Raw genomic sequence first — 21,973 nt, forward strand, 5'->3', positions numbered from 1 at the left:
AAGGTGATTGCAAAATTACCCTTCAAACAATCTTTTAGACTATAAGATGCAGCCACAGAACTCCATGATGATCCTCAAAGTTTACCGGGTTATCATGGTAGCGCTGCAGTGTATGAGGCTGGTCTAGGGTGCCTTTTCCGATGGCTTTTCCAGATGGCAATACTTTTGTTGAAGCGTGGGTTCTCAATAGCAAAACCACATTTGAAAAATGCAGCGAGGAATATAGTTGGCAAGGTTGTCTACAGTGTTATGGCACACCAAACAAAACAGCAGGATGTATCTGGATTGATGGTTATGACTCGAGGTGTTAGAAAGAGACCTCCTGGTAGTACCAAAGAGTAAAAAACGCAAGAATGAGACAAAAACAAGAGCCAAGGTTAAAAGAAAACATACGGTGGATTAAGAACTTATTTTAGGAAGATGGCATTCCTACACCGTATGTCTGGTGAATGTATGAAAACAGAGTCTGATTTATTCACAGTTCCTTTCTATCAGTAATAATAGACGCAGCCTCTCGAGTTCTTTATTGCAGGAAGTGGCGAAGACTACGTTGACCTGAACAATACTTTGTTGTACCTACGTGTGAAATTCACTAAACCTGACGGAACTAATATTGATGCCGGAGCACGTGTTGGGGTTATCAATTACCTGATAGCCACCATATTTTCAAAAGTGGATGTTTCCTTGGTTGATCGTTTTATTAGCCAGAGTAGCAACACATACCCCTACAGAGCTGTTATAGAGAGCAGTCTGAATTATGGATGTGAATTATTAAAGACAATTTACAGCTGTTTTGTTTTTCAAGGATGCTGAAGGTCACATGGATGTTACAGATCCTGCAGGCGAGAATAATGGACTCACAAAAAGGGCTGCTTATTCAGCGGATAGTAGTAGTAACAGTTGAAATGATCAGCCCTGTTCATAGTGATATCTTCTTTCAAGAGAAAGTCATGTTAAACGGTGTCAACATAAAGGATGGTATGTTGTAAAGACGCGTTCTGCCTTATGGGGGTGTGTATGAAGACATTTAGTTAACGGCGGGGGGTCGCGTTTGCAACAAGGAAAACCTATTTTTAGGATCCCTGCCAAAATGTATTGTTGTTGGATTGGTGGACAATGACAGTTTTACAGGATGTTACTCAAAAAAATCTATTTAATTTCAACCATTATGATTTTAAGTGTATAGCTATGAGTATAGGCGGTCAGCAACTTCCTAGCAAACCATTCCCACCAAATTACACAACAGGGTGAACAGTGCGTGAAACTGAATACCGCAGAGTTGGCCGGTGAGGTGAACCAATTTTCATCTAGGACTCATTTCTATGGTGTGCTGGCATGCAACCAACTACCTTGGGGGCCAGTCTGAGATGTTGCATCAATGACGATTGTTAATACACACCCGAGCAATCACCCCGGGAGCGCTGGCTATTTACATAACGGACGACAGCGTTTGAAGGTTTTATGACAGTTTTGGAAACCCCCAGATTAAACGTATTTTAACAAGTCAATCAGTACATTTCTGCACACATGTGAAAATGTGGAATACAGTTCAAGTCCAGGACATGATTTCAACCACACGTGGACACCATTGTGTGTTCTTTATCAACAGACAAGAGGTTTGAGTAATAAAGATACTATGTCTTTTTATATTGATGATTTCAGAAAAAAATGATGTGCTAGTCTCCAATTTGTGTCTAAGATGTACCAGAGTAAGCGTGATAAGCAAATGTATAATTGCATTCAACATGCTCAATCTTGTGAATTGTTGAATTTGTCTTGGTTGTTGAAGAAATAGACGTCAAGTAAATCATGTGTTTGTCTGCTTTGGTTTTATATTTGAATTATAATCGTAAAACCACAACAATGTTTACATAGTATTTCTCATACAACATTTATTCAAGGCAATGCATACACTTTGAGAATGAATAGCAAATGATTAAAAAAAGCTGAAAATAAAAACACATTGAAATGGAAGCCATATTGTGGGGTCTGTGGTAGGGGACAGAAAGAAAGCTTTGGTTGGTTGATAACCAGTTGCGGGGGGAGTGGTACTAGAAGTAGGTGCCGGGGTGTGGCTAAATGATCCATTGTGTCGCCAGACGTTTGTTTATACAAATAGATTTTACACCTTACAAGCTCATTTGCAATAGTTGTAAAAGGCGTGTTGAGACATGCCGTGGCCTCTAAATACTCCCCCCACCTCAACAGCCTTTTAGCATCAGCAATTTTAGTGGTTGCTTTCACACTTTTAACCAAATCCAACCCTTGATTATCTCTCCTTTGACAATGAATACACCATTTGAAGTCCATGAAGTCAAATCTCTAGACTTGTGCATTCTATTAAGAATATATTCAACAGTCTTCCTACCCCTCGCAGGCACATTGTCCAAAATTTCATCAACAACGTTAACATTTCGTTCTGCAGTTTAATTAGTCTCAGTCATGTTCACTACATCAACCCCAGTCTCAGACCCGGGTAGACTTAAAGTCAGTGTATTTGTGTCAAGCTCCCCCTGTCTAACAACAGTCAAATCTTTATATATTGGTATTGTGTGAAATGGTATTGTGAAATGGTCATTAATATGTTTTAGCTTTCTCATGTAAATCCATGTCAGGCTTCAACAGTATATTGCAATTCGATGAGTCCAAATCATTTTCAACAAGTTGTTTTACATCAGTGCTAGTCATTTGGATTCTCGCAGTTTTTCTAACTGATGTTGTGGCACCAGAAATATTTTGTGAGCATGATCCATGTTGTTTAACTTTGTTTCGATGCAAGTAGACCGTCTAGGAACAGAACTGCAGTAACAATAGTAGAAAACCTCCAGATTTGGTTGATGATTTTTATTTTCTTTGCGACTGAACTGTTCTTACTAGACATGTTTGCTTTTTGTCTCTTTACTTTTCGGAGCCTTAGATTAAGAGCTATATCACAAAGTGATAGAATGAGGTCGGTGGAAGCTGATTCTAAAATAACTTTTTGTTGACTCGCCGGTGCCTTAAATAGCATCTTTAAAAGTGGTACATTTCTACTAATGCATTTAGACATGATCGAACTTTCTTAGGAACGTACACGACAGGCCAATCCCTGGAAAACAAACCAGTTCTCAGACGGTAGTCTTCTGGTTTTGTAACTTTACAGTCAATATGTAAATAACCAAAAGGTGGATGTGATGCATCTTTAAAACTCCATGAAGAACCGAGAAAGACCGGGGTATATCTGTCTGCCTAAAATACTTATCTGCTGATTGTCACTGGGGTTTTTAAACAAGATGAGGTCATTTGTGTTCAAGTTAATAGTTCTACTACATTTGCCTTTAACAAACATGTTTTGGACAAGGTAAATTGCACTCAGGTTACGGTGGTGTGAATATTGTGTGAAATCTTCATCTCCAAACTCTCTGATGCACTTTCATTAAATCGTCAATTATTAAAACAGAGGTCACACAGCAGTTGTCAACATGAATAAACCCAAATGATATTCTGAATTTCTCTGGAGAAAACAACATCAGCATCAAATCTTCACAAAATACATTTTACCCGAGTTACTGACGCAGCTGTATGGGTGTTCTAGTCGTGGGTCAAACCTGCTATCCACCATAGAATGGGATTTAGTACCCATAAGGCTTTGTTCTGTAATCAGGGTACACGCTTGTTGTATACAACTCTGAAGCTCTTGGACAAACTCTGTTTTTCAATGTGAACGCTCTTATCACTAGCAAACGTGTCTGCATTAGCAAGGAGATGACCACCTTTGATTCATTCATAGTTATGAACCAGTCTTGTTGGCGTCTCCTAATTTAGAATACCTGAGTTGTAGTTGTTGAGTGTAATGCCTTTTGCTTTGAAACAGGTCAGACCTTTTATGGCTTTGTAACCGTATGTCTTTGGCCCACCACTAACAAAATGAGCGATGCTGTCACCATGTGGTAATTCATCGGTCAATACACCCAGGAATTGGCCTAGAGGGGGCACCCAATCCCTGTGGCATGTGAAAAAGACCACTGAATCAGTGTCTGTGTAGGGCACACTTCTATCCAACTTCTCCAAGAGTGAATACAACTCGAGTCTAGCATAACCTGTTGTGAAAGCAGCAATACAAATATTGCCGTTATGTGGTTTGATTGGTGTCTGTTTTGTGTAACGCCACTTTACCATCGCAACTGTGTCTGAGATGAAAGAGAAATTACTAACTTCTATTTCACTGGAAAAAAGGTAGTGGCTAAATACCTTATGTGTTCATATGGTTAGTCCGCCCACTATCCATTATTCATTGCCAATTGAGCCAACGATTGCCTAGCACTGTTTACCACAATATTTTCCATGTCAATCTGCACACCCTCCTTTTCATGATATTCACGAATATACTGTTCTTTAGCATCCTAGTCAACCACTGATGGATGGTGGGAACACGCTAGCTTCCTGCTTGTGCTTCAGGAATGTTCTCATGTAATCTGCCAAAAGATTATCTGATGTCCTGATGAAATTCCAGACTCCAAATATTTTCACAATGCGTTAACATTTCTCAACTGCCTTAACCAGCTCAAGAGAAACCCAGGTAACTGTTAAAGCTCTTTATGAATCAATATGTAAACAATCAGTTACCTGGTTTTTAGACTCTGCAAATAATCTACAACAAGGGAAAGAACAGCTTACCACAGACCCTGTGCATTAAAACCGGGTGGTAAAAACACAAGGTAGCCCTAACAATACCAAAGTATGTGTCTAGTGGTTTGACATTTCAAAAGATTGCAGGTGGTGAGACGTGGGGCCGCCTTCCCGTGGGCTCACCACCTGCAGGAGGGACCATAAGAGGTTGGTGCGTAGAGGATCAGGCGGCACTCGAAGGCGGGGGCCTCGACAACCCGATCCCTCGACAAGGAAACTAGTTCTAGGGAAATGGAACGTCATCTTGCTGGCGGGGAAGGAGCCTGAGATTGTGCGTGAGGTTCAGAGGTTCCGACTAGAGATTCGGGATAGAGTTGGGATCACCTCTACGCACGTCTTGTAGTTTACCCCGGTGAACGAGAGGGTCGTCTTCCTGTGCCTACGGGTTGGGGATAGGTCTCTCACTGTTGTTTGTGCCTACGGGCCGAACGACAGTGCAGAGTACCCAACCTTCTTGGAGTCTCTGGGAGGGGTGCTGGAAAGTGCTCCGACTGGGGACTCCATCGTTCTTCAACGCCCACGTGGGCAACGACAGTGACACCTGGAGGGCCATGATTGGGAGGAACGCCCCCCCTGATCTGAACCCGAGCGGTGTTCAGTTATTGGACTTCTGTGCTAGTCACAGTTTGTCCATAACGAACACCATGTTCAAGCATAAGGGTGTCCATCAGTGCACGTGGCACCAGGACACCCTAGGCCGTAGGTCGATGATCGACTTTGTTATCGTTTCATCTGACCTGCGGCCGTATGTCTTAGACACTCGGGTGAAGAGAGGGGCGGAGCTGTCAACTGATCACCACATGGTGGTGAGTTGGATCCGATAGCGGGGGAGGAAGCTGGACAGACTAGGCAGACCCAAGCGTACTGTAAGGGTCTGCTGGGAACGTCTGGCTGAGTCTCCTGTCAGAGAGATCTTTAACTCCCACCTCCGGTAGAGCTTCAACTGGATCCCGAGGGAGGCTGGAGATATTGAGTCCGAGTGGACCATGTTCTCCACCTCCATTGTCGAAGCAGCCACTCAGAGCTGAAGAAGGAGTCCTATCAGGCCTGGTTGGCTTGTGGGACTCCTGAGGCAGCTGACGGGTACCGGCAGGCCAAGCGGACTGCAGCCCGGGTGGTTGTGGAGGCAAAATCTTGGGCCTGGGAGGAGTTCGGTGAGGGCATGGATAAGGACTATCGGCTGGCCTCGAAGAGATTCTGGCAAACCGTCCGGTGCCTCAGGAGAGGCGCTGTTTATAGTGGAGGTGGGCAGCTGTTGACCTCAACTGGGGATGTCGTCGGGCGGTGGAAGGAGTACTTCAAGGATCTCCTCAATCCCGCCGTCACGTCTTCCATTGATGAAGCAGAGGCTGAGGGCTCAGAGGTGGACTTGTCCATCACCCGGTCTGAAGTCACTGAGGTAGTCAAACTCCTCGTTGGCGGTTGGGGACATTGCCTCTGGGATGGCAGACCGGGGTGGTGGTCCCTCTTTATAAGAAGGGGGACCGGAGGGTGTGTTCCAACTTCAGGGGGATCACACTTCTCAGCCTCCCCGGGAATGTCTATGCCAGGGTTCTGGAGAGGAGAATACGGCCGATAGTAGAACCTCGGATTCAGGAGGAACAGTGTGGTTTTCGTCCGGGCCGTGGAACAGTGGACCAGCTCTATACCCTCTACGGGGTGCTGGAGGGTTCATGGGAGTTTCCCCAACCAATCCACATGTTTTGTGGATTTGGAGAAGGCATTCGACTGTGTCCCTCGCAGCATCCTGTGGAGGGTGCTTCGGGAGTATGGGGTCCTGGGTCCTTTGCTAAGGGCTGTCAGGTCCATGTACGACCGAAGCAGGAGCTTGGTTGGCATTGCCGGCAGTAAGTCAGACTTGTTCCCAGTGCGTGTTGGACTCCGGCAGGGCTGTCCTTTGTTGCCGGTTCTGTACGTAATTTTTATGGACAGAATTTCTAGGCGCAGCCAGGGGCCGGAGGGTGTCAGGTTTGGGGACCACACGATTTTGTCTCTGCTCTTTGCGGATGATGTTGTCGTGTTGGCCCCTTCAAACCAGGACCTTCAGCATGCACTGGGACAGTTTGCAGGCAAGTGTAAAGCGGTTGGGATGAGAATCAGTACCTCCAAATCCGAGGCCATGGTCCTCAGTCGGAAAAGGGTGGCTTGCCCACTTCAGGTTGGTGAAGAGTTCTTGCCTCAAGTGGAGGAGTTTAAGTATCTAGGGGTCTTGTTCACGAGTGAGGGAAGGATGGAACTGACAGACGGATCGGTGCAGATCCTGCAGTAATGCGGTCGATGTATCGGTCTGTCGTGGTGAATAAAGAGCTGAGCCGTAAGGCGAAGCTCTCGATTTACTGTTGAATCTACGTCCCTACTCTCACCTATGGTTATGAGGTTTGGGTCATGACCGAAAGGACAAGATCCCGGATACAGGCGGCCGAAATGAGCTTTCACCGCAGGGTGGCTGGGAGATCCCTTAGAGATAGGGTGAGAAGCTCGGTCACCCGGGAGGAGCTCAGAGTAGAGACGCTGCTCCTCCACATCGAGAGGGGTCAGCTGAGGTGGCTTGGGCATCTGTTCCGGATGCCTCCTGGACGCCTTCCCGGGAAGGTGTTCTGGGCCCGTGCCACTGGGAGGAGACCCCGGGGAAGACCCCGGAAACGCTGGAGGGACTATGTCTCCCGGCTGGCCTGGGAACGCCTCAGTGTCCCCCCGGAAGAGCTAGAGGAACTGTCTAGGGAGAGGGAAGTCTGGGCATCTCTGCTTAGACTGCTGCCCCCGCGACCCGGCCCCGGATAAGCAGAAGAAGATGGAATTAAAAAAAATATATACATATATTTATTATGTTCAGATGCCCAATCGGATTTGTCTTTTTCTTGTTGCAGAATGGGTAAAGACTACAAACGTTGTTATACTGAGTAGTCTCTACTTCTTGAGCCGTAAATTTCAAATGAATTGCGTTGGTCTGACCACCGAAAAGAGCATCCTGAGGGTTAAGGCACTCTAGAGCATCAAAGGTCTTCAAGAAAGCTTTGACATTTGCGGATGTGTTTTTAAGCTGATTCCGCTCACAGTCCTATATGTATTGAACATATACGTTGTGTTGCCTCAAGCTTTGTCAACCATTGGTGGTGCATCAACCCTTACTGAATCTTTGTCACCGGGTTGGTGCTTGTTGAACAATGACACTTTGGGTGACCGTGCCAGAAACAGCCTAGAAATTCAAAGGCTGTTCACACACCATCGCGTTCAGCGTATCCATCAATATAGTAGGCACGATTTTCATTTCACTGCGGTTCAGAGTGTGCTGTATTAATATTTTCTCATCAGAGGTCACATATTCAAGCCATTGGATTGAGCTGTTTTTGAATGTCTTCTGACAACGATTGTAGTTGTCTGAGGGGACCAATGCAATTGTGTCCTTGGTGAGGAAACAGGCTAAAGCAATCATAATTGACTGGAATGGGTCAACACCACCACATTCCAGGAACTCTATTATGTAGCGCATACAACCTTCTCTCAAGATGACCACATCATATACGCAGTAAGCCTTTATCTTTAATGACAAAGGTGTCTGTGGAAACCAGAGGTGGGGGACTCGAGTCACATGACTTGACTCGACTCGAGTCACAATTTTCAGGACTTGTGACTTGCTTGATTAAAGTATGAAAATGGCTTGACTTGACTTTGACTTGAGAACAAGTTACTTGAGACTTGACTTGACTTGAAGTGGAAGACTCGACAATGACTTGAACTTATAATAAACAAACAGCAATACAATTACTTTATATGTTGTGACATCAACACCACTAATCAGCGTATGTGTCTTTAACGCTGCACAATTCAAACCGCACCAAACACGTCAGACAGTAACGTTAGTCGAGCTCCACAAATAGTATCGTTTGGATAAAAGGACTTTGAACTGGACCGAGTGAATAAAAAAAGATTTGTCAGTTGCAAGAACCACAAGGAAAGGTAAGAAAGTAATCTCTTTATATTCAGTTTCACTAAGATCTATAATTAATCTTTTGTTTGTCATAATTTGGCCTTGGTTGCATATTATATATATATATATATATAATTATTATTTTTTCTTGTTAGAAATGTGACCATTATCATTACTGAATACGTCTGGTAAATAGATGTAAGGGAATTTGACTATAAACGTGGCATAGCCTGAATTTTATTGTTGATGGGCATCTTAAAATGAGCGGGCATGTATATTATTACACGTAGGCTATAATGTCTGTATTAAATGTGGGCATTTTCAAGTGTTTGTGGACTGTGTGGGGAAACCAAGCGTGCCGCACAAGCCCTGAAAAGTGAAGCCAAAACGTCTCGATCGCCCCCTGGTGAGTGGTCCCAGTATAGGTCATAAACCCCGCCCTCCCCATGTTATTCAATGGGACGCGAGACCAACTAAACAATTAATTTACCCTTCAAATATCTTTTTTCCGAAGCTGGTTTCTGTCATTTACTGTAGTTTGTATCACGCTAATGTAAATTCAAGAGTTTGTTTTTAAAATAAGTTGGTTTTTAGTTAGTTATTTAATGCTCTAAAAACGGTGGTGTGACGTCGTGATTCACAGCTGTGATTGACAGCTATCTGAGCCGAGGAGCCACTGAATCTTCGGAGGACTGAGGAGATTGGAACTTTACATTTAATCTCTAAATTTCTATAATTGATATAATTTCACACGGACATCATGGGTTGTTCTGCAGTACATTGTGCTAACCGATCTGGCATTTCCAATCGATCTTTGAATTATTTTCGGTAAGTTAAATTTATAAGCTATTTAATTAGTAAATAAATGTAATGGGCTAGCTAACGTTAGCTAAAAGACAACAAGCCTCGTTAATAGCCATGTTAATAGCTAGCAGGTGATTGTTAGCTAGAAGTTACCAATTATTTTTGTATTAGGCCTATTCTAAATTAAGGTTAAACATGATGTAAGTTAGGCTATAACATATCGTCTAGGTTTAACAAGCAAAGGTTGTACTGTACTTGGACTTGCGATTGATTACGGTATGCGCATTCTGCGAGGGAGAGTGAGGGCGGAGCACAGGGGTGGGGCCGTTGATTTCGCGGCTTTACGGCTTTACTTCCTTCTCGCTACTGCGCATAACTACTGCGCAGAACTGGTCCCAAGATCGCTATCTGCGCAGACGAAAGTCCAAGATGTCAGCGCCGTATCAGGACACTGGTGGCTTCATTTTTCACCAATGGAAAAGAGCGAAAGGGCGTCGTCCATTATTTATACAGTCTATGGTGGAAACTAAAAAGCATTGTGCTTACTCCATAACAGTTAACTTTACTGCATGAAAGGCTAACATGGAGGCGCCGATGTGATTACTAGCACTAAACATTTCGAAGAGTTTTTTTTTAAAAGAATAATTACAGCGTAATTACATATTAGGCAGTTTTTCAGTCACAATAATTAGTTTATAAGGTTGTTATTATTAGCCCTTATTACATGGATTGGCTGAATTCCAGTGCAGAATGCGTGTTATTTCTTGATAACAGACCGTTGCCATGAAAAACAGCGCGTTGCTATGGACGCAGCAGGATTCTAACCAGAGACGGAACGGACTATTTTCTTTAGAGGAAGCAATACAATCGTTTTTAAATCAATAAATTCCTTTTGAAATCAATATTTTGTGTCAAATTATAGATTTATTTGGTAGGTAGACATGTAATAAGCGGGATAAGGTATAGCGAGGCGGTTGTTATAGCGAATACAACCCCTTTAGGCTGATTCAAGATCCCTCCGCTTCGTCCCCCCAAAAAATTGTACCGCGGAGGAGAAAAATATTTGATTTTGAAATCGAGCTTTGCACCGAGCGCATGTCAGAAACAGAGGACAGTGTGTGTGTGTGTTCATCTCTTTAGTACTGTGACTTGACTTGAAACTTATAAGGACTCGACTTGACTTGCTTAGGGTGAACCCTTGACTTGACTTGACTTGCTTGATTTATCTGAACTGTGACTTGAGACTTGACTCGAGACTTGATGGTTAAGACTTGAGACTTGCTTGGACTTGACCATGTGTGACTTGTCCCCATCTCTGGTGGAAACTGTTTCGTACCATTGCAAAAACTCATCTTTTTCTTCTGTTCACACCTGCTAACCCAACGACTCACACCTTGTGGAGCTTCAAGCATTTATGCTGGCACAATTCAGAATAACATCCGCTTACAGTCAGGGAACTGCCTTGTATTACGGGGTTGGGTATGACAATTGTCATTAAGACAGACACTACAGCTATATTTACAGCCATGATCACTGCGGGTGTTAAAATCTGTATAACATCACTCACAAATATATGACACACCCAGAAAACCCTTCAGATTCATGATGCCATAGAAATTATTATTGTGTAAGTACATAAAGACAGTTCTAGGGTGAGTGTCTTCGCTGTTTTGAAACTTGGTAAAGTGACCATTCTGTGTTCGATGAAAGACAACAATTTTACAGCCTGTCATTTCTTCAAACCAATGAATGTCAGACAATCAACAGGTAAACCAACCCCCATATGTAGCTCGCGACCACTAACCAGGGCCTCAGCATATGTGTATGTGTTCAACAATCAACACAATCTGCAGGCGATCACTAGGCCCTTGTACAAAGTCTGAAGTTCTAACAATCAATGTATTCAGGCCTTCCATGATGTGTGCATAAAATGTGTTAAAATCACCAACTTCCATAGTATTTTGGAAATGTATCTGTCGTAATTCAACATTGTCAAACTCATTATGTTGTATAACTGTAAAATCATCACCATTAATATCGGTATCGCTGTGTATTTTGGGATGTGGTCTGTTGATTGTGTAGATGTTGATGATTGTTCCGTGTCTGGTCTGTAGTTAGTTTTATCTCTTGCCATTTTTCCAGATTCACATGTAAATAACAATCCACTTAAAAGTTAAAATAATATTCTATCTCAAACATACATTCATATACATCACAGTTATGATGAGTTAACGGTAAAATATGTATTACCTCCAGCTTTCAAGCATTGTGTAATGGGTAGAAATAAATAAATCCCCTGACGCTGTACAGGCATAACTGAAGCCATTATGGTGATGTACTCTGCATCATCACCAGGTCCTCACTCGGTTGATGTACAGATTACAAAGATTCAGCTGTATGCGTGTTGTCTTAATGTTAATACCATTTTAGCACAACGTTGAAAATGTCTGTTAATAATTAGACTTACACAAAAAGTATCTGTTCGGGATTGTTGAGATCGCAACCGCACAGTCCAAAAAGTCCATTGTGGGATTGTTGACGTGCTGTACGGTGCCTGCTGTTACCTACCTGGCTACCTGCCAAGCTTTTTCGAATTTACTCTATATAAACTAATTGGTAAAAATTCTACCTTAAGAGTTTTACCAACGCAATATTTTTTATCCGTTGACCTCTTACCCAACTTTACTACACCGGGACTCTTTTTGGACATAATTAACGGAACTGCTCACCCCTGAACACCCGACGCTAAGTATCATTAAAATGCCTTATCACTGTAATTGTTGTAGCTACAACACGAAGGAGAACTATCATCTTCAGTTACAGATAGTGGAGTTAGAGGCTCGGCTTCTGACGCAAATGTCAGGCAAGGATTATGCTCCTGTAGAAATAGAAAAAACTGCATCAGAGCCACCAGGAAGAAACAAGTCTTGTTAGCCCCCCGGCACAGCTCCTCCAGCCGGGCAAGAACTTTCTCTTGGTCACTGGGAAGAAATGCCGTCGACCAGTTAAACCTGAATCGTTGCTAAATCCAACTGAGACTTTCAACAGGTTTTCCCCACTGGAGTCAGAGTCAAGGCCCGAGCCATCTTCAGAGGGGAATGATCAGCAGGCATGTTCTACCGGTGGCCTTGAAAAACTAAAAACTTTAGTCATCGGTGATTCCATTGCCCGCAGTATTAGACTAAAGAATCTGCCGGCGATTGTATGCTGTTTAAAGGGGGCAGAGCCACCGACATAGCCGCAAATCTGGGGCTGGTGCTAGCGAAGTCTCAAACTGGCAAGTATAGAGAGTACAGAGATATTGTTATTCACGTTGGCACCAATGACAGTAGGATGAAACAGTCAGTGGTCACGAAGCAGAACATAGCATCAGCCTGTAAACTAGCTAGAAAGCTGTCAGCATCGAGTAATAGCTGGAGTGGTGCTCTTCTTTTATCTAGGGACATTGACAGGAGTCTCACTCCTATATCCTCAACTTGAGAGAGGGTGCAGGTCAGGCCACAGGCTGTTAGCCAGCCTGCTAGCATAGTGGAGTCTGTTGATAGCATAGCCAGAGTACAGCTTTACCTATTGCTGTTGATAGCAAAGCCAGAGTACAGCTTTACCTATTGCCACTGTGACTCGTTCCAGGCTGAGAAAAGTTAAACAAGGTAGTGCTAACAAAAACAACCTTATTAAGATAAAGCCTTCCTCCACCTCGGTCACACAATTTAAAAAAAGACTATCACCTCGCATCTCAAAATGGGACTCCTAAATGTTAGATCCCTTGCTCCAAAGGCAGTTGCAGTAAATTCATTAATCACTGATAATAAACTAGATGTTATTGGTTTATGTGAAACGTGGCTAAAGCCTGATGAATTCATTGTCTTAAATGAGGCCTCTCCTCCTGGCTATACTAGTAATCATATCCCTCTTGCATCCCGAAAAGAAGGGGGTATTGCTAATATTTATGACCGTAAATATAAATTTACTCTCAAACATATCACTGATATTCATTCTTTTGAAGTTTTATTCATGAAAGTTAACCAGGCCGATAAATCGTTTTACATAGCTACTATTTTTAGGCTCCCCGGGCCCTACACAATGTTCCTCAATGAGTTTCCAGAATTCTTGTCTAACTTTTTAGTCATGGCAGATAGTATTCTAATTTTTGGCGATTTCAATATTCATATGGAAAACTCCAATGATCCTCTTAGGAGCCATTATTGACTCAGTAGGTTTTGTCCAACATGTCTCAGGTCCTACACATTGCCACAATCACACCTTAGATTTAGTCCTGTCACAAGAAATAGATATTGTAGATCTAATAATTTCCCCCCAAAATCCTGGATTATCGGATCACTGTCTTATTACATTTACTGTTAAAACAAGAAATCCACTTGCTCCGCAAACAATGAGTTTCAAAAGCCATACTATAAATTCTCGGGACTACAAATAAATTCCTTGATATTCTTACAGGTTCGCTCATTAACGACAGAGAAATAAATCTGTAAACGATCAAATAGAGGATCTAAACTCAATACTGATAAATACATTAGACACAGTTGCCCCACTAAAAACAAAAATACGCAACAAGAAACTTGCTCCCTGGAACACAGACCATACTAGAGCACTTAAGCAAGCCTCCAGAAAACTGGAGCGAAAGTGGCGCTCCACCAAGTTGGAAGTATTCAGACTAGCCTGGATAGACAGTACACTACAATACCGAAAATCACTCATCTGCTCGATCAGCTTATTTCTTTGACACCGTTGCAAAGTTAACAAAAAAGCCAAGCTCAACAAGTGAAGTGGGTCTTCACTTTAGTTGTAATGAATACATGAACTACTTTGATGAAAAGTACATCACCATTAGAAAACAAATAATTGACTCCTCCTTATAAAGTTATGGTCCTCAAAATCTTAGTTGTCTTCAAAATGTCCTGAACCTCCCTGACCAGGTGTCCTATGTGGACACTTGAATTTTTTGATACCGTATTGCTCGACACATTCACAAAATTTGTAATGAGTTCTAAACCCACAAACTGTCAGCTAGACCCGATTCCAACAAAATTACTTAAGGAGCTATTTCCTGTGCTAGGTCAGCCAATGCTGAACATAATAAATTGCTCCCTTTCCTCCAGATGTGTACCAAACTTACAAAATATTGCACTCATCATCATTTTCTTCCGCTTATCCGGGACCGGGTCGCGGGGGCAGCAGTCTAAGCAGAGATGCCCAGACTTCCCTCTCCCTAGACACTTCCTGCAGCTCTTCCGGAGACATAGTCCCTCCAGCGTGTCCTAGGTCTTCCCCGGGGTCTCCTCCTGGTAGGACGGGCCCGGAACACCTTCCCAGGAAGGCGTTCCGGAGGCATCTGAAACCGATGCCCAAGCCACCTCAGCTTACCCCTCTCGATGTGGAGGAGCAGCGGCTCTACTCTGAGCTCCTCCCGGGTGACTGAGCTTCTCACCCTATCTCTAAGGGATCGCCCAGCCACCCTGTGGAGAAGGGTTTCGGCCGCCTGTATCCGGGATCTTGTCCTTCCGGTCATGGCCCAAAGCTCATGACCATTGGTGAGAGTAGGGACGTAGATTCGCCTTGCGGCTCAGCTCTTTATTCACCACGACAGGCCGATACATCGACTGCATTACTGCAGAAGCTGCACCGATCCGTCTGTCAATCTCCCGTTCCATCCTTCCCTCACTCGTGAACAAGACCCCTAGATACTTAAACTCCTCCACTTGAGGCAAGAACTCTCCACCAACCTGAAGTGGGCAAGCCACCCTTTTCCGACTGAGGACCATGGCCTCGGATTTGGAGGTACTGATTCTCATCCCAACCGCTTCACACTCGGCTGCAAACTGTCCCAGTGCATGCTGAAGGTCCTGGTTTGAAGGGGCCAACACGACAACATCATCCGCAAAGAGCAGAAACAAAATCGTGTGGTCCCTAAACCTGACACCCTCCGGCCCCTGGCTGCGCCTAGAAATTCTGTCCATAAAAAGATGAGACGATAACAAAGTCGATCATCGACCTACGGCCTAGGGTGTCCTGGTGCCACGTGCACTGATGGACACCCTTATGCATGAACATGGTGTTCGTTATGGACAAACTGTGACTAGCACAGAAGTCCAATAACTGAAAACCGCTCGGGTTCAGATCAGGGGGGCCGTTCCTCCGAATCACGGCCCTTCAGGTGTCACTGTCGTTGCCCACGTGGGCGTTGAAGTCCCCCAGTAGAACGATAGAGTCCCCAGTCAGAGCACTTTCCAGCATCCATCCCAGAGACTCCAAGAAAGTCGAGTACTCTGCACTGCCGTTCGGCCCATAGGCACAAACAACAGTGAGAGACCTATCCCCGACCCGTAGGCGCAGGGAAACGACCCTCTCGTTCACCGGGGTAAACTCCAACACATGGTGGCAGAGCTGGGGAGCTATAAGCAAACCCACACCAGCCCGCCGCCTCTCACCATGGGCAACTCTAGATTGGTGAAGAGTCCATCCTCTCTCAAGGAGTGTGGTTCCAGAGCCCAAGCCGTGTGTAGAGGTGATCGCGTTTACCTCCTAGTCGGAACCTCTCAACCTCACGCACGATCTCAGGCTCCTTCCCCGCCAGCGAGGTGACGTTCCACGTCCCTAGAGCTACTTTCCATGTCCAGGGATCAGGTTTTCTAGGCCCCCGCTTACGACTGCCACCTGAACCTCTCTGCTCCGGCCCCTTATGGTCCCTCCCGCAGGTGGTGAGCCCACGGGAAGGCGGCCCCACGTCGCTCCTTCGGGCTGAGCCCGGCCGGGCCCCATGGGGAAAGTCCCGGCCACCAGGCACTCGCGTACGAGCCCCAACCCCGGGCCTGGCTCCAGGGTGGGGCCCCGGCTGCGCTATACCGGGCGACGTCACGGACCTCGAGATTTTTCTCATCATTAAAGGGTTTTGAACCGCTCTTAGTCTGACCCGTCGCCTAGGACCTGTTTGCCTTGGGAGACCCTACCAGGGGCAAATTGCACTCGTGAAGGTAACAAATGACCCTGACCTATCCTTTGAAGAACATTTAAAATATGTCTCGAGTATTTTCATCTTTGAAACATTGCAAAAATCAGAAACTTTCTGTCAAAACTGATGCAGAAAAATATATCCATGCTTTCGTTTCTTCTAGACTAGATTACTGCAATGCTCTTCTATCTGGCTATTAGTGCTGCACACGGCTGCTAGAATCCTAACTAGAACAAAAAACTTTGAACACATTACTCCTGTCCTAGCGTCCTTACACTGGCTGCCTGTTAGTGTTAGGGCTGATTTTAAGGTTTTACTGTTAACCTATAAATCAATACATGGACTTGCTCCTGATCCAGCCATACATACCTACACGTAACCTACGATCGCAAGATGCAGGCCTTTTAGTTGTACCTAGAATTTCTAAACAAACAGCCGGAGGCAGGGCCTTTTCTCATAGAGCTCCACTACTGTGGAATGATCTGCCAATTAAGATTAGAAATGCAAACTCAGTGCAAACTTTCAAGTGTCTACTAAAAACTAATCTCTACAGCACGGTTTATAATTAGGTGTAGCCTGGTCCGGGGGCGTGAAGGTGACCAGTAGACTTGATACTGTCCACCCTTGCTGTCTTGCCAGGTGGGCTCTCGTCGCCACTGGGATGCCCTCCCTCCAATGCCTTTTGAGGCAAGAGTCACTGGCTTGTTGTTGTCTCTCTGTTACGCACTTCTGCAATTGGGCTGTACTCCGCTGGCAATACTCTGCCCTTATTTGGGTGGTTGCGATTGGTGGGTGTCCCTTTGGTTGATGCCTGGCAATATGGGTGGATTGATTTCCTGCCTGTTGGGCCCTGTCCGGGGGCCTCCCCCGGGTAGGGCCACAATGTCGCCAGACCAACCCCCGTCTCAGTTCCTAGGTCTTACGCTGCTATACTATTGTGCTGGGGGATTGGGTCAGTTCTCCTTCCCCACAAAGTTCTCCTTCTCCACTATAAATCGTTGTTGATATGATATGATCATTTTTTGAATTTTCCCAGAATCTTCCCCCGTTTTTAAATTTAGGAGGACATGAGGTCCTGGTCCACACATGCGGAGTACCTGGTTTGGGGGGCCGTTGCTGTCCTTGTCTTTGTCCATCTGGTCATACTTCTGACCTAGTCTAATTTTAAACAGAATCTAGATTTAGCCCAGATAAATGTATTAATTATTCCAATATCTCACCCGGAACAGCCAGAAGAGGACTGGTCACCCCTCTGAGCCTGGGTCCTCTCTAGGTTTCTTCCTAAAATTCAGCCTTCTTATGGAGTTTTTCCTAGCCACTGAAATTCAACACTACTGTTGTTTGCTCCTTGGGGTTTAAGGCCGGGTGTGTCTGTAAATGTACTAAGTGACAACTGCTGTTTTAAAAAGGGCTTTATAAATACATTTGATTGATTGATTGATTGATTGATTGATTGAATGAATAACTCCGCTGATGGTTACTTGGTCTGAAATGAAAACAAAGAGGGTTAACAGAAAACCAAGCGTTTACAGGTATTAAAGGTGATGATAAATAATGATAAAAGTCTATTTACCAAGGTTAGAAGGTCCACAAATTTGTTTTCCAAACAAGCCTGGGTTTTATTCCATTTAACCCTAAACCAGAGATATAAAACAGACAATATGAAAGAGAAATTAAAGCACTTGGATTGCACCATCTTGTAATTGTTTTATACATTCTTAAAAAGTTCAAATGTTTCGTTTGTTAGCGTTTATAATTGCAACAAAATTCAAATCAACTCTTTCAAATGAAATTACTTGTACTTACTATGTAAACGGCCTACTCCGCGTTGGAACATCAGCTGTCTTCTGTGGCAGCCGCGTATTTAATAATGACACAACCGGACACCTCCAAAAGGTTATGCCTTTTAACTTTGTCATTGGTTATACGTCATAGTTCTTCATGTTAGAACTATATTGGTAACATTGCTTTAAATTCCGATACGGATACATTTGAACTATTTGTATACATGTGACAAGCACATTGATACTCTTGATCCGGTAAAAACACCATTCTCGTTAGTTATCGGTCAGCCCTGACATCACGTCATTTAATTGTATCTATTAACGACAAACTCATCTGCTTACATACAAACGCTGACTATTGTCACCATATCGCCATTAATCGCTTCAAACAACATTTAACAAACATGTCCATAATACAGCAATCAAAAAACATATTTCACAAGTTGCTTCAAGTCATTACAAGAACGCAACACATCTTACCCGGACGTCCCAGCATCTGAACACACACACACAAACAAGTATTCACAAACTCACAAATACTACAGTTTGTAAACGTCATTACCTGTTAAAAAGTCTACCAACGTGTAGAAAACAATCTTGCGTTAACGCTGTCACCTTTTAAGAAGACGCGCTTAGAAAAGTTTTGTTTACCTGAAATAACATATCTTAACCTGTCAACGAATCACCATTGTTCATATAAATTTAAAATCGACCTTCCAGGTTACTTTGTAACATTTTGCCATATAATCCAACTCAAAAGTGAATGCTGACTTAAAATTCCCATTTTGCTTTCACAAATCATCATTTTATATTTTTAACTATTTTAAACCCAACCACGATACAATCAACCTAGTGTCTGGTCAACCCTAGGCGTTGTTTGTTTCTTCAGAATAACCGCAGTGCTCATGCGATGGTGGATTACAAACCCTGTGTGAAACACTGGATGTTTATCAACCAGCATATACTACTATTTGTACTAGTGGTTATTTAGGGACCATTACAATGGGCAGGTCTGATCTTAAAGCCCATCTCATGTTAAAATAAAAAATTGGCTGAAACTCTCTAAAATCGTAAGTTCCGGCCACTTCTATCTTAAACAAAAAACCAAGATTTCACACATGAATTTCGGTGCTTGTGGAAAATTCCATGCTACAGACACATTGTAAAAAATGAAAGGTTAACACCCACTGTTTGTAGGATATCGGTTTAGCATTGCTGAATGCTGGTGCCCTTTTTGTTAAACATCAAACATCTTGCTGCTGACATAAGGCCTATTACTTGCCTGGGAATTTTACATTCTGGAACCCTAAGATCCATTTGTTAAACATCAAACATCTTGCATCTGTTATAGCACTTGTCTGGGTTTTTTTTTCAATTGTTGTAAATCCTCAAACACACACACACAATGATGCAACCACAAATTGCAAAGTCACCGGACATGCATACGTCACCCCCGAAGTCATGCCATAACACATGTCATACAGGAAGTCCATACATCACACCGGAAGTCCCGTCCACCTGTCAAATCAAACCAGAAGCCCCACCCACCAGGGTTATAAATCACCAAAGTGACAGAATATACCCTACATTAACTACTGGTGTTCTCTGGCGAAAGCCAATCAAGCTGCACGGTGCTGGGCTGTGATTACAGGTCTCACTACAGGACATTGGGTCCTCATGGCACCCTGATGGTGTCTGTTTCTTATAGTGTTGTCAGAAACATGCACACCAATAGCTCACTGGCAGTGCCCTTCCTGTTCCTCCTCGCACAATGGAGCAGATACCGGTCCTACTGCTGGGTTGATGCCCTTCTACGGCCCAGTCCAGCTCTCCTTGTGTAGTGGCCTGTCTCCTGGTATATCCTCTATGCTCTTGATACTGTATTGGGTGACGCCGCAAACCTTCTTGCAACGGCACGTATGGATGTGCCCTCCTGGAGGACTACCTGTGGAACCTGAATGGGATGCAGTTTCCCGCTTCATGCTTCCAGTAATGACAAAGACATTTGCAAAATGCAAAACCAGAGAATAATCAGTCAGGAAGGTTTAATATATTGTCTACAGCCACCACCTGTTGTCACTTTTATTTGCACCAAAACAGGTGACACTTATTCACAATCATCCATTTCCTAACTGGACAGATTGATATCCCTGTAGTTTAATTGACTTGGTGTTAAGGTGTGATGAATACGTGTTCCCTTTCATTTTTTTGAGCAGTATGTATACGTACGCTCACAAACAAGCAACTGTTGGTGATGCTAGTGTTGCTGGAATAGCCTATCAGCGGCTATAGAACACCCACCTGCATTGATGGACATATACTTTTTGATCATGAAATACGCATTGATATATGGCATTAAATGTTGAAATATGTCCATTATGAAATACACCATGAAATTCTAAAATGTGCCATGAAATTATGAAGTAGGCCACGATATTTTGAAAAAGGACCTGATTTTATGAAATAGATCTTTTAATGAAAAAGAAATTGGCAAATTATGAAATATAATACAATTATTTTAAAAAGGGGCATTATATAATGATTTCCTAGTAATGTTCCACTTAAAATAATACAATTAAAAAAATATATTTCAATATTTAATTTCCTTATTTAAACTCCTTTGGTCCTCCATACTCAACAGTTGTTTCAAGTTAACAATTGTTTGGTCTGATGGCAACTCTCTCATCTGCTTTACCTATTCCTCTTCACATTCCTCCATTTCAATTACATTTTTTTCCTCCCTCTCTCATTTCACAGGGAGCATTACCATTCGACGATGATAACTTGAGGAACCTGTTGGAAAAGGTGAAGTTGGGAGTGTTCCACATGCCCCACTTCATCCCTCCTGACTGTCAAAACCTGCTTCGGGGCATGATCGAGGTGGACGCAACAAAACGGCTAACGGTCAGTTGTATCCTTGTTTGTCCAGATTTTTGACTGAAATACATTTCTTTGTAGTCGCAGTTCAGTCTGCAACCTCGCGCAACTTCATGGCACCATCAGCTTTTGTAGGAATCAGAAATTGTAGGAATGGATTGAGACCATAATATGACCCACAATTTTTCAAGGTATCATTTATTCCTTTAAGGTCTTAACACACTCAAGGAAATTCACTGACCTGTACTCAAGCCACTTGAGCGTTTTCTTGGTTGTGTGCTTTGGGTTGTTGTGGTGGTGAAACATGAATCTTCGCCCCAGTCTGTGGGGTGTGTAATCGATGAGATTTCTGTCAAGGAACTTTCTGTATTGTACTCCGTTCACCCTTCCCTCAATCCTGTCCAGCCTCTCAGTCCCTGACACTGAGATGCATCCCCATAGCATGAGAAACACACCACTTTGCTTCACCGTAGGGATGGTATTAGCCAAGATATGAGCAGTACCTTGTTTTTGCCTGTCTTGCCACTCTACCATAAATGCATGATTGATAGAGTGCTGCAGAGATTGTTGTCCTTCTGGCAGGTTCTCACATCTCTGCAGAGAAGGTTTGAAGCATGATTAGAGTGGATGTTGGGTTCTTGGTCACCTCCCTGAACAAGGCCCTTCTTTCCTATTGTGTCTCAAAAGAGCACCTGACTAGATCAGTGTCTTACCAATGCCTGAAAGGGAGAAGCCGAGGAAGAAAAATAAGTGCCAAGCCAAGCTGCCCTTGATTCTACTCTGCCTCAACAATGCAAAAGCCGTGAAAGATGGAGAAAAACAGTGTCTTTCCACCTTTTATTACCTTTTATTAGTGTTATTAAAACACCCGCCCGGGCCCTGAACCCTTACAATGTGTCTGTTCCCTGTTTCACTACCTGTTACAACGGTTACTTACATCGT

General features: G+C 43.6%; 1 protein-coding gene across 5 annotated transcripts in view; it reads left to right on the forward strand.

Moving 5' to 3' along the window:
• Positions 1–21,973, forward strand: part of LOC105008069 (serine/threonine-protein kinase BRSK2) — an 864,007-nt gene that overhangs the window by 634,482 nt on the left and 207,552 nt on the right. For all 5 annotated transcript variants that reach the window (XM_029115106.2, XM_029115108.2, XM_034288278.1 and 2 more), the window contains exon 8: positions 20,912–21,058. In XM_029115106.2, the coding sequence (XP_028970939.2) occupies positions 20,912–21,058 (147 nt within the window). The remainder of the gene's footprint in view (positions 1–20,911; positions 21,059–21,973) is intronic.

Source organism: Esox lucius, chromosome 19, assembly GCF_011004845.1.
Source record: "Esox lucius isolate fEsoLuc1 chromosome 19, fEsoLuc1.pri, whole genome shotgun sequence".
In the NCBI taxonomy this organism is placed as follows: Eukaryota; Metazoa; Chordata; class Actinopteri; order Esociformes; family Esocidae; genus Esox; species Esox lucius.